The sequence below is a fragment of the Magallana gigas genome, chromosome 5 (assembly GCF_963853765.1).
Source record: "Magallana gigas chromosome 5, xbMagGiga1.1, whole genome shotgun sequence".
NCBI classification, from domain to species: domain Eukaryota; kingdom Metazoa; phylum Mollusca; class Bivalvia; order Ostreida; family Ostreidae; genus Magallana; species Magallana gigas.
The window spans coordinates 35,147,601-35,161,651 of record NC_088857.1 but is presented as its reverse complement, the minus strand read 5'-3'; the positions used below and the strand labels follow the sequence as shown (position 1 = coordinate 35,161,651).

General features: G+C 30.2%; 1 protein-coding gene across 1 annotated transcript; it reads right to left on the bottom strand.

Moving 5' to 3' along the window:
- Nucleotides 1-405: 405 nt before the first annotated feature.
- On the bottom strand, nucleotides 406-11,801 carry LOC105340078 (uncharacterized). The gene is made up of 17 exons (XM_066085792.1): nucleotides 11,565-11,801; nucleotides 9,468-9,542; nucleotides 9,242-9,298; nucleotides 8,762-8,851; nucleotides 7,811-7,929; nucleotides 7,485-7,560; nucleotides 4,259-4,489; nucleotides 4,083-4,157; nucleotides 3,764-3,835; nucleotides 3,541-3,621; nucleotides 3,304-3,407; nucleotides 3,154-3,208; nucleotides 2,791-3,027; nucleotides 2,605-2,679; nucleotides 2,305-2,415; nucleotides 2,118-2,189; nucleotides 406-1,897 (listed from the first exon to the last, which is right to left on the bottom strand). Exons 1-17 carry the CDS (start codon nucleotides 11,682-11,684, stop codon nucleotides 1,553-1,555), a joined length of 1,995 nt encoding a protein of 664 aa, XP_065941864.1. The 5' UTR covers nucleotides 11,685-11,801; the 3' UTR covers nucleotides 406-1,552.
- Nucleotides 11,802-14,051: the final 2,250 nt, after the last annotated feature.

The window sequence follows — 14,051 nt, the reverse complement described above, 5'->3', positions numbered from 1 at the left end:
ACCTTTCAATTGTTGTCTTTTGTTTTGCAGACTTATTCATATCAACTAAGCAGATACCACTGGCAAGATCTAAAGTACCAAGCAATTGGATCTCGATAAATTATCTCTTCATCAATTTATGATAAAGGATAAACGTCCTTCCTTGTTATCGAATCCAACAAAAATGCCAGTTGTCCCGTTTCAGTTTGTAAGTAGTCCTATCAATGCCATGCAAGAGCACCGAGTTCAGTGAAATTCTCTTTAAACATGTTCTGCTATATTTTCTAAAGGATTTGCAGGTGCCTTTCATCTTCCTTATTCTGCTCTGAATAAAATATTTTTTCTGATGTTAACGGAGTAATTTGACAGCTTTACCAAAACGTTTGATCAATTTAAATTCCCATCAACCAAATTCAATATCCCCTGCTGTGCATAAACAGTACGCCAAATCCTTCAAACAGGACGATATGTCTAAAACATGTATTAAATTTTTTAAATTGCTCATCCAAGGTATCTGCCTGCGATGCATAACAAACTCGTCCTGTCAACCCGCGTTTTTGGTTACCCCGTTCTGGAAGCTTTTATCCCGTTTTCTCACCAGAGGTCGCATTTCGCTAGCGTCTATCCATCAAAACTAAAATATCGCATTTAAGAAACGAATTCACTCATTTTATTTTGTCAACATTTGTCAAATCTTAATTTCTACATAAACCTTAAATAATTATGTTTCAGTACATATATTCACTCTTTAAGCAATCATTCAATTATAGTTCATTGCAAGCATTTATTTTGATGCAAACTCACACTGACTTTGATCCGCCAAAACGTGTCCATCACCTTACTCTCATATTTGCGATTTTGATCTTGTTTATCGAAAATGAAAGTTGGTTTTTAATTTTTTTCTCAATAATTATTTATCTGGTAAAATTCATTAGTAGCAAACGGACATCATATGACACGTGTTGATATACCTTAGGTGTAAGCAGTTACCCTGGTACAGACGTTTTGTAGTTAATTGGTGAAATGTCTTCATTTATTAGAACAGATAATTACATTTGTGGTGCTAAATATCAAACGCATTTAAAACTATAATAAGCAATACCTGGAAATAGTATAGCTGGCATAAAACAAAGAAATCTTTTTAAAATAAATGCTACGAAAATATGAAATAGCAGTAAAAAACTGCGGTATGATTTGATGTATCACTCAAGATATCAAGATTCAATTGTAAATGTCAAGTAATTTAAGATTCATTTAAAGCTTTTTCGTTGACAATGTCCATGTTTTCTACATGTTTACTGTACTACAATATATGAATAATTAAACAATAACCGTCACACTCACAAAAAACTGCATGCCATAAGTGAAAGAGAAAACACTGCAAAAAAAAATACATTTAAAGGCACGTAACATGTAGGGGGGGGGGGGGTGGCAGGGATGATTTTTAGGATTTTGAATTTTTTTGTCACAAGAATTTTTGGGATAAGTGTGCCCCCTCCCAGTTTCAAAAACGAGTCTATGTGCCAGATTTAGTAAATAACAAAAGTACCGCTCAAATGTTACAGTTATTGTGTTACAGTTCTTCTTCAGTTACTATTTTTTTCTTCTTCTTCTTCCTCTTTTTCTTCTTTTTCTTGTTTTCAGAGTTTACTTCGTGTTGTTGATTGTTCAAATTTTCTTCGGCACTTATGTTTGAAGGCACATTAATTTCAGACTCGGGGACAATGTTTTCGTTTTTAGTAATGCTCTGGTTGCTCAAATTTTCCTCCGTAGTTTCATTTGAAACTTTATTTTGTTCTATTTTGAAAGATGGCTGTGGATTTGTTCCTCTGTGAAGATTTATGTTTTCGTCATCAATTCCGACTCTCGTTTTACCAAATCCTTTTAATATTTTAATGGCTAGAAATTCCACTACAACCTTCAAAATCATTATTCTGTATCATATAATAATAAAAACAAACAAGAAGTCAAATTTTTTTCTTAATATTGCTATTATTTACAAATTGTGTCGTATATCTGTTGATGCATTTAACACGCAAAACAAATTTTGATATTATATTCTTTTTAAAGTGCATATTGATAGTAACAAACTCAAATTTAGAAGTCAGTATTTTAATTTTCTTATAAAGTAAACTTACATGTATGATAACTGTTAGTAAGATATATGCAAGTAGCACACTCGAAGAGTTTAAAAACAAATCACCACAAACCTAAAATAATGCAAAACATGTAAATATTATAAAAGAAATGTCTTTGAAATTGAAAATAATGGAAACAAAAGTAATCAAAAAATACAAATAAACACGGTATTGCTGATATTCTTACTATGTTCTGTTCATTTTTTGTTAGCGTTAAATTGTATCCGGTACTGTTTTGTTCTGTTGTCAATAAGTTGTATTCGATGCAATTATTTCCTTTTTTACAGACACAAGTCCTCTGTATTAATGTTACATAAAAAAAAAAAAATTCAAATTCATTACGAAGCTTGGGTACAATGACGCTATGGTGCCTTAAATGATATCTACTTTTGGGCAAAATCTAAAACCAATATTGTTTCAAAAACTTTCAATTTTAATTTAATTTTAATTAACAAGTTAAAATGCAAAAAAAAAAAAAAACACTTACGAAATGTGCAATTTCCGAAGCAAATAACAAGTAAACCAAATCGCTGATGCAAAAGGCGAAAACACTTATGATAAACTACAAAAAGATATTTAAATTTAAACATTCCTTAGTATACATGTTTGTAATCTTTCAGCTAAAACACTTAGTCGAAAATTGTTACTGTAATAAGATGAATTAAATACTTACAATCCATAAAATAACTTTATTTTGTTTAAAAAGGCCAACTAATCCAACCACATGACTTGCTTCAAACAAGGGAACAACTGCTATTAATGAATACATTACTCCAAGAACGGCACTTTCCAAATCAGTAGACCCAAACGAGATAGGGATCCTGGATATAATGTCAAGAAATTCATTGGGAATATACCCTGGGATAAGTCCCATTAGTAGAAGTCCTATCCAAAAGGTAAGGTTAAGAACCTATAAACATAAGTAAAAGAATCAAAAAGAAGTTAAACAGAGGTACTAAGCTCTGTAAAGTACTCGTCATGTGGGTATATGAAAAAAATGTGTAAAATTAAAAACGATGACATGAATTAAACATACCAGCGATATAGCATGAACTATAAAAAAAGCCCTTTGCATTATATTTTGTTGTTTCCTGCAACGAAAAAGGGAAGACACATCGAACGCTAAAAGGATATCGATATTACAGAATTTTTTTAAAAATTAAGGTATGAAATTGCATGTACTTACAGCTCTACGATTGCCTTGTTAAATAAAAGAACCGAAAATCGTTTTCCGTCGCCATATTTTACGATGTAAGGGTGCATTGCATCCATCGTATTTAGTAGGCAAATCTATAATAATGCAAATAGAAGCACACTTATAAAAAAGATATGCCATTATCTATTTTAGACTAATTGTCAAATGGATTACTGATGAGTTGGTGCAAGATTTATTCGATACATAAGGCCTCTGTTATGCTATTACATCTAGAAGGATGTGCATCACAAGATACGCAGCAACTATTCCAGGCTGGACATATAGTTTGGAACCAAATCCGTCACAAATCTGCAACAAAAAACCCGTGTACTTTTTTAAAAGTAATTTTGTGAAAAAGGTTACAACATAAATCAACTCAAAAAAATAATAAAATATTGCCTTCTTTTCATAATTATTTTAAATCTGTAACACAAATAGATTTATACATTACATTGCTTCGACTAGTTGTCTGTTCATAAGACGATGTAAAACTAAAGGAATCGGAATCATAGCATCCGTATGCCTGAAATATGAAATGAATTCACTACCACCTGTCAAGTAATGTGATAGGGAAAGTTCAACTAAAACCACAGAAATCATTGGTCAAAAACTTCAGAGATTTTTAGATGTTTAAAAAACTACTTTATGACATCCACGAGAGACACTTTTTAGATTTATGCTACAATTTTTGTGAATTAACAATAACTAAATACTAAATGTCCTAAATAAAAAAGTATTTGTATCTAATAAAATGATAAGTAAAAAAATACCAGTCTTAAAATATAAGATGTGTAGCATAAAACAACAATTTCTCCGAGTGTCCAAACCGGAATAAAGATAAGTATCTGTAATGAAACAAATTGGATTTTGAGTTGTTTTTTTATATATATATAAAGGTGCTTTCATACATTGAACAAACAAAAGAGTATACTGGATGATACGTTACCGTGTAAAAAGAAATCTTTGACTTCCGGAACCAAAACCATGCAATTGCAGCTATGCGGAGACTTGCAGCTAATGGAATGATGGCCAGTATGGTAATTGAGACAGCTCTGTATAATGATTCCATGTTGTATAAGTGGTGTGAGAAGCGATCAAGGCCATCAAGTAAAAAACTTGAATCCCCCTCCGTAAAGTAGTATGCGTATAGACTAACGATAAACACCATTTCTAAAACCTTCAAAAATCCAATTACTGAATGTAACAAAAGCTAGGCTTAATCTGTGCGAAATGTGTATTTACACATGTTCCTTCATATGGATAGTTCTTTTATTGCAAACATTAACAATTAATTTTGTTAGAGTGTATAGTTAAACGTGTGTGCTGATAGTTAGAATGATTATATGGAAATGTAACTATTACAGTTCATTGAAAGAGATAAACAATCAATGACGTAAAATGAATCTCAATATTTGTGAATACAAGGACATATTTTGGATCTTGAAAAATGTAAGCTATAGATAAAGGAACACAATGAAATCATTGCTATATTTGTGTGTATTTGAGAAATTCATACTAAATTAAGCCAAAATAAATTGTTCCTGTTTCCTGTCGCCCGACCGACCGTATCTTTTACCCTACGACCCTAAAAGCTTTTTTGTGATCACTGTGGTGATCGGTAACTTTGCAAGAATTTCATCAGAAAGAGAAGTGAAGGTACCCAGTCTTCTGAGTTCACAACCGTGTAAATCAACCTGAAATTGGCAAAAGAAATATAGCAAACTAATATACATACATTTTTATAGCATAAATCAACCTTGTGGTTAATAACTTGCGACTATCTTATATTCAGGGGTTATAAATATGGGTGATGCAACAACATACTGTGCATTGGAAATTAAAAAAACGATGTTTATTACTTTAATTTAATCAACAGTTATTTAATAACCTGTTATTAGTTAATAACTGCATCAAATGTTAAAATTATCATGAAACTGCTTTCTATATTATCTTGAATTAAACAGATCCTCTACATAACGTACGGTGGTAAGTGGGTCATAGGGTTGGACAAATACCCCTAATACACGGAAGTACAGAGACTGATATAATTAATATTGACATTAAGCTAATACAATACAGAAATATTTATCCAGAAAAGGATAAATACATTCCTACACATGTAGATTGAATTTTGCAAATAATATTAATTTTTATTTTTAATTTAAAAAAAAATCTTTTTTTTCTTTCTTTGCCTGTTGTTTTCTATACATTACATGCATCAATGATACAAAGACCTTTGGAAATTTTAAGCCATTAACATACCGTACACTGTGAATATACTTCTTTCTCATTATTACACACATGCTCTAAGTTTTTAAAAAAAGAATATTTTTCCCTACCTACCTACCCTATTTTTTGGTCAGGTGACAGGAAACAGGAATATTTTTTTTCTTTGGCCTTATACTTACCTATAAATCTTGTTATAATTCTTTTTTTAATAAACAAAATTTAAACACTGGTTGCAGGGACTAATGGTCGTCTATTTTATTATTAGACGAAATTTATTGTATATTCTGAGGGTACAATCGGGAGATGATCCCCTGTGATTCGGTGTACACTTTGATAAAGCGACCTCTTATAATATATTTCAGTGTTCTAAATACATTTGAACTAGCACTGATAAAACGACATTAGAGAATCACTTCATTTTATTTTTATTTATTAGTTTTAATAAACCAATCTAGCAGAATAACCTTGTTTTTTATTTTTGTTCTAGGAATGCAAGACTAAACTCTTCACCGAGAGAAAAATATTCTCATTTTATAATAAATGATGAAAGGATATGTATACCGAATAAAGAGTCACTCACTAGTAAACAAGGAATTCAAAACCTGGTAGTACATGTGGTGTTTATGGTCATATACGATGGGAGTGGAAAGAAAAGGAAATGCTTCGTTTTCTAAACTGGTAGAAGAATACTACACGTTGTCAATTTTACAAACTTAAATCTTTTTTTTTTTTAATTTACATTCAATTTTATTTTTGATTAGCCAAAAAACACTTAAATGGGCATAGTAATGACTTTTGTAAAATTTTATTAACTCTTCCATTTTTATTGTCTACAATGCTTTATTAAATTTCTCATGATCAACCAACATTTGCGTGTCAGTCGTAGTTATAGGCAAGATACAGAGCTCACAATCATTTGTTCTGTAAACAAGGTTCATGCCATGTATTTGTTGACAATGGTTTAATAAACCGATAAAAGTTCTTTTTCAAGGTGGTTGTCCTATCTGTCAATTCGTTTTGAACACAAATATTCATGTAGCGTTTGTCACATTCATGTAAGTATAAACCTGGACTTTTGGCACCATTTAAAATGTAAACAAAAACATGATCTGAGCTTTGTTTACATAATAAAAAATTTATGACTCTGAATATCGATCATTTCTTAAGGAATGGCACTCAAACTTTGGCTGGATATTAAAACGCCTTAGTGAAGCATTGTTAACATTATAACAGAAAAATGAACTTTAAACCAAATCGTGACCATGCCCCTATAAAGGGTTATCTACGTTAGTGTAGACAAAAACCAATATCCACTTCTAATCCTAATATCTCAGAAGAAATTTTTTTAAAAGAAGCAAAATTACTTGCAAAACTTGATTAAAATAATTAAACTATGTTTTGCAGCGTCAATGCTATATACTGTACAATCAGATTAAGCAAACACTACATATCAAACTGTTTATTAATTATTGACATTTATTGTTTATTTTTTGGTACCATAAAATTTTACCACTTTGTACATGTGGGTTCATATTTTCCGTGTATAAAATAATTAGAGGGTCTTTAAAAAAGTTGATTTTCCACTTCGTGGAAATAAATGCTGTAAATATAAAAATACAATTCGACAACATACAAAACCACATAGTTATTACAAATAACAATAATTGCAAAAGATTAATTCTTTTTTTTAACAATTTTTGAACGGTTTGCATCGCTACGTGGAATTTAAATATGGACATCTTAAATTGTTTGTTAAAAAGTCAATCAGGAGTCCAGATGACTTACAATAAGCAGCTGATTTTTTGCCTCTCAGTGCAATAACGTTTTTCATTTGTCCTTTTGAAGTTTTACTTGTTGTAATGATATTTTGTGTTTATTGAATGTACATTCGTCTAATCATGCACTATCATAAGTGTATAAGAAAATCTATAAAAAATTATTACCAAAGAGATGGCTGAAATGATGCTATACATTGCATATGTGTTGTTGTAGTTTGGCATCTTCTTCTCGTTAATATATCTACAAAATATTTTATATACTATTATCCATTTGTTTTCTTTCAATGCAACTGGATTCTAGTATAAACGTATTGGAATTTAACCAAAAAAGTAAACGACATTTTCAATCTAAAAACACTAAAAGTTATCAAATATTAAAATAAGCGATCATATAATGCATAAAATTGCTGAGTAAAAAAATTACAATTTAAATACATTTCAAATCAAACATGAAATGTGAATGAAAAGATTTCAGAAACCGGATTTTTCACCTGTTGTGTGATACTGTATAAAACATACTTCTGAAGAGCTCTACGACACCTTTGAAAATTCCAAAGTAACCATCAGCGGATTTCTTGAAATATCTGTATCCGAATATAATCGACATTATCTGTAACAAAATATTTTGCTTATTTGCGTTTTTTTTTTGTAGTTTTAGAGTAAATTGAATACAACTATTAATATGCCTTATTTCAGAACAGATCAACATTCAAACAATGATGAGGGTACCGTATAATTGATAGGGTTAAGTAAATGTTTAATGATTTTAATTATCCTTTTGTTAATAGTTTAACTTTCGTACTGACAACTTTAAGTTTAACATTGTTTTCTGAGTTGATGCCACTGTTAATACCATTTTACACATTTCCCAAGCTACGGATCTTGTTTTAAACGATCTCTTTACAAGGCTGATTTGAAAAGCTTAATAAAGTTTATTTTGTCTTCTGGAATATTTAATTGCTAAATACATACAGAATTGATAGATATCAACAAGAACTATCACAAAGTGTTTCCTTATATATATATATATATATATATATATATATATATATATATATATATATATATATATATATATATATATATATATATATATATATATATATATATATCATACTTTAGAGGAAAAAAAGATAACCTAAAAGTTGTGATGATTCTGAAACTTAAAAGAAGTTTTGCTCGATAGTATTTAAGTTGTAAAACGTATCGATAATGTTTATTTTTAAAACTTTTTTTAAAGTTTGATTTTGTAATGTCATATTTGACAGCACTTACATGTATATGCGATTTACATACTAACAATAAATATCCCTAGGCATCAATTACAATTCTTTTAGATACAAACATTGGCTGAAGGAACAAATCTAGCTCTTTTAAAGTTGACAAAATAAACTTCTAACAATCAGCCCTTACCAAAGACATTTACAAATGCAAAGACCTACCTGAAGAACTACGCACGTAACACTAAATGCAAACATCAGCCATGACTGTAGCATAACACGTTCCCATATTTTCTGATTGTTTGAACACAGCTGCAAATTAAATTTCATATATAGAAAACAATATGATATTTACTTTAAAAAAATCTAAAATATTGTTCATTTTAAGTACAATTTTTTTTCATTTTCCTAGTAAAAAAGATATATTCATTGTAGAGACAACGAAATATGATGCTTCTTATTTTGATAGCAAACACTGATTAGCATATATACCATGTAAAATAAAGTTTATTCTATTATGATGTCATTGTGTTGAAAACCATATACATCTATAAAATCCTAGGTACTTTATTTCTTTATTGTGCTGAGTTAAGGTGTCTCTTAAAGATTCAAAGAGGGGTCAATTTAAATATATGCTAAAATTTAAACAGATCCAGGAGAATAAAGAGATAAGCCTACTTCAGGTAAAAATTACTAAGATACCACTTTTAAATCATTGGAAGAGAAAACCCAGTTGGACGTGAATAAGCAGCAGTAAACCTACGAAAAGAATTTTTAAAAAGTTTAGTGAATATAACCATTAAGATACTATCGAAAATAAACATGAAATTTTAAGGTTCTCAAATTATACCAAAATCAAATAAGTAGGTTATCAATAAACAAAAGTAAGACACCCCAAAAATATTTAATCATTCTAAGTAATAATTACCAGTCTTAATAATAGAGAAACCAATGTAAGGCTAACAAACTGGAGAATTATCACAAAAAGTTCCAACCAAAGTATCTACAAAATAAAAACGCTGAAATATAATCATTAATGCAAATTTTCCATGTAATTTTACTAAAAATCTTAAATAGAAATTATAATTCTGGAAAAAGCCTGTATAATAGTTACTCATGAATTATCATCATTTATTTCTTCAAGGAAGATATTCTATGTCCTTCAAAAGTTGTAGTTTAATCAAATATCAATTAAAGTAAATAATTAAATGCAAACGTGGTCAAGACCGGTATGGTAAAATAGAAATTGTTCAAATATTAAGATACACCAGAGGATAACTAATATGGACAACAGACAATATGTCCGATGCACGAGTTTTCAATAACATCGTTGACGTCGCACTGTTGGCGAACAGCGAGTGCACATAAAGTCAAATTTTTACATTTTTCTATTTGGTTTACATCTTTGATATCGCCATGTTGGTCAAGATGGAGGCTACATCGTCTTACATGTTGTTAACATCATTGACATTGTCGACCGCGCAATGTTGACCGAAATCGAGTTTACAGTACAGATCAGACCCAACCTAACACCAGAGTAAACCCCGACTAAACCCTGGGTTTACTTTTGGGGTTTACTTGGGGTTTACTCTGGGTTTACTTTTTAAAAATGTGGGTCCACTCGGGGTTTACTTTGGGTTTACCTGGAAATTGTTTTTAAGGTCAACTGTATGCACTGAAGTGTGAAGCAGACCCGTCTTTTATCTTACCATCCTACTGCCGGTAATTCCTGCCCCTTGTATATTCCGAATACACAGTAAGTGTCTGATTTCAAGGGTATAGTTCTCACCGGGTTTAATCTATGTGTCCACTTTGGGTTTACTTTTGGTTTATTCTGGGTTTCCATTGGGTCCACTCTAGTAAACCCAGAGTAAACCCAGAAAGTAAACCCAGGGTTTAGTTGGGGTTTACTTTCTGTAAGGTTGGGTCTGATCGGTACTGTACATCGTTTCTGAATCATACCGCCTCTATCTTGATTACATATTTGACATTGCAACGTTGACGGACACGGATTCCACATAGTATCTTCATCATTCCCTTACTACTTAATAACATTACGACAGCGTCGATATAGCAAAGTTTCCGACTTTGAGTCTACATCGTGTCTACATCGTCATTATCTCCTTCACCGTCGCGGTTTTTATATTTACTAGAAACATTAATATGTGTCGTCTTAGAAGAATAATTTTTTTTTCATATTCTAAATTGCCAAAATATACAATAACAATAGACTTGTAAGACACAAGAAAGAATAAAAGATGGCATAAACCTGATAAAACATTATCGACTGTTATTAACATTTAAGAATGAAAAATGTATTTTATATGTAACTACTGAAGAAAATGATAAGTTCTTTGAATAGGATAAGTTTTTTGATTTCAAAATGTGTACCAAACGTTGTTAAAATATGTAGAAATACAATATTTATTTTTATTTAGATAAATATTTATAGAAAAATGATTGTTTCATTGTAAATTATTCCTTTGCAAAATGAAAAAATGGAAAGAAGTATTCACATTTAAAATAAACGCTATAATGAATTTATATTGTTGACAACGCAATGTCTACAGTATTTTGTCTAAACATTTTAACCTTGAAAAAAGAAAGATACATGTCAAAAATGTAGACTCAATATTGGTTCAACATTGTCGATATTGCGATATCTACCATATCGACGATGTTTAGTAAACAATATCGGCAACCTAAACAATGTAAACGCAATATCGGTTTAACATCGTGGACAACGCAATATCTATATACAATGCTAGGAAGAAAACGTCGAAAATTTTGATCAAAGTCAAGAAACAAAAGTCGATACTGTATCAACGGTATCTTTACAAATGATTAATAATTACTTATTTGATTCACACGATGTTAACTCGATATAGTATCGGTATCATTTACATCGAAATATTGATCCTTAGTTTAGGTGTGCAGTTGGAATGCACTTTACACCACTCATTTAAATGAATATTTAAAGCAAAATGATTTTTAATATCATCTGAAATTAAAATCTTTTACTCACAAGTAATGTCCATTTAGGTGATTGCCATGTGACGGAAACAAATTTTCCAAGTTGTAAAGAAAATGAGAATGAAAGAGAAACTAGACATATTATGATAGCATTGTCCAGATGGCTTGACATGCGCAGAGATCCAAGTGGTATATTATTTAGAACATCTGATATATGTAATGAGTGACCAGTTGTGTGACCATATCGTACAACGAGAAGTCCGCAAAAGTAGAGGCAATCAACAATCTATATTATATATAAAAAGAAATAATTACTTGTAAACATGTGTCAATATTTTTCGATCCAAATTTTGAATCAAAAATGTGAATAAATTGATGAATTAAAAATAATATAATTTTAAAAAAGAGAAAACCGAATCATTCAATACAAATTTCTAATAAATTGCATTAAATGGGACATGAAACAGTAAAATCAAACTTTCGAATGTATATTGACATTTGACACAGTGTATGTACATGAGTTTTATATGTCGATAAATATCATCTTATCAAGCATGCTTTAATATGTATAAAAACTAAACATTTTTTACTATCCATAAACTTGAACATTGTAACATTATCGAGACAGGACAAAAATGTGCATTTATTTTTAATCATTCGTTGTCAATCCTTATTTCTTTTTTAGCTACAAACGAAATTGGTTCATGTACATATCAGAGATTTATGAAAAAAAATCATAACAATAGTTTCATGTAATGTCTTAAACTAATTGATAAATGATTCAAACATTTTCTTGTTACTCCGATTGTGGTTATAAAAAGCTAACAATACTTACGCATATGAAGATAGAGATCCACACAACAGCCGCTTTCACCGGGTGTCTACAATCATACAAATAGTATACAAAACTAAACTCGTGATCGGGTTTTCCACAGTAAAATTTGTAGTGAAAAATGGTTTTATATTGTTGCATTACGTTTTGGTTTTCAGGAGTATATCGTTGAAAAAACCAACAGAATCATTCTCGATTTGCTCTGATTTCAAACCGGTTTTCGTTGTTGCTGACAAAGATCGTTTATACACTCGATCTGATGTGATAATGAATACAATCTGTAATAAAAGAAATAAATATATTCTTTTGTGTTTTCTTTGATAATTACGGAAATAAAGTATACCAAAACAACCAGAATGTCTAGAAAACTTGCCTTCAGAATGATATGAAAAATTAAAATTCCTGTAGATGTCCAAAGAAAAAGTGCACCATTTCCCCAGGACGCACACAAATAAGTCTAGATAATGAAAATTAATTTACTTCTGATAAATGTACAAATATGCACTAAATCCGATTAAATCTAGATTTGGATTAAAATATATCCGCTAATTTAAAAAGGAAAAGCCAGCTAAAATTGAGTTCAGACGCTCAACAATGGTTGCTAAAAAGTTTGCAAAATTCAGTTTTGATATTTAAATAAACCGGATTACATTGGTCCAGTAAATTTATTTGGGTTTTTGGGGTTTTTTTTTGCATTTCAATGAAGATATTCCTACACTTAAAAATAAAAACCCTTAATCACATGCTCCGTTTATACATATAAAATCAATAATTAATACCGAAGGAACAGTGAATGTTTGGTAGGTATATTCGCTGCATACGGAACTGCCTTTCCAAAAACAGCAATACAACTGGTATCGAAAAGTTAATGGAATTTAAAAAAAAAATATTTTTAATCATAATGAGAAATGACAATAACGAACTTTCAAGTATTGCAAAAGGTATTTTAGAAAATATGAATCTTTATCATAAAATATGTATGCTTTGAACATTCAACATTTGACGAATTCAAAACAGAAAAATACATACTGCCCTCAATAGAAGACCGGCAAATATCAAAATTATGCATTCCACCATAAACGCCATGATTTCAGATATTATATACTAAAAGAGATAGGTTGTAATGTATTTTTCCTTTAAAAAGTACAATTAGCGACAAAAATGAGTTTGGCATCTAAGAATGTTTTTAAAATACTACTCACCAAAACAAATAACCATTTTTTCATTAAACGTATTCCACCTAGACACAAAACCTTCGCTAATATTGACCAAACGAGAACACATATAGCTGTGATTAACAGTGCATCTTTTGTGTAGCCCATGTTTATATCGTTTCCTCCACTAATTTTATAGAATCCATCCGTTAGCGTTATGTCGTAATAGTTGTATCTCATAAGCAAAATGGCTAATATCATTGTGCCATCTATTGCCTGAAATTAATAATACCATTTTAACATGCAGTAATTAAGCATACGTATTTTTCCTCTTGAATACTCCGTTATATTTTATATTTTAAAACATTCGGTGCGTTTTAATTGTATGCTTATTTTCACTGAAAATTCTAATGCACACTCACTCGGATAAACAAAACATACTAACCAAAGAGATCAATGACAGATATCCAAAGAATGATAAGAGTTTGTTGCTACAATAAGAATGTGGGTGGAAAATGAATGAATGATATCATATGAATTATAGTAACAATAC

Excerpts from the sequence above, each read along its gene's own strand:
- LOC105340078 (XM_066085792.1), bottom strand. The coding sequence starts at position 11,684 with ATGTCAAGCCATCTGGACAATGCTATCATAATATGTCTAGTTTCTCTT. Across the intron at positions 9,543-11,564 it reads CACCTAAATGGACATTACTT|ATACTTTGGTTGGAACTTTT; the intron begins GTGAGTAAAAGA and ends TTTATTTTGTAG. Across the intron at positions 3,836-4,082 it reads CATCTTATATTTTAAGACTG|GCATACGGATGCTATGATTC; the intron begins GTATTTTTTTAC and ends TTCATATTTCAG.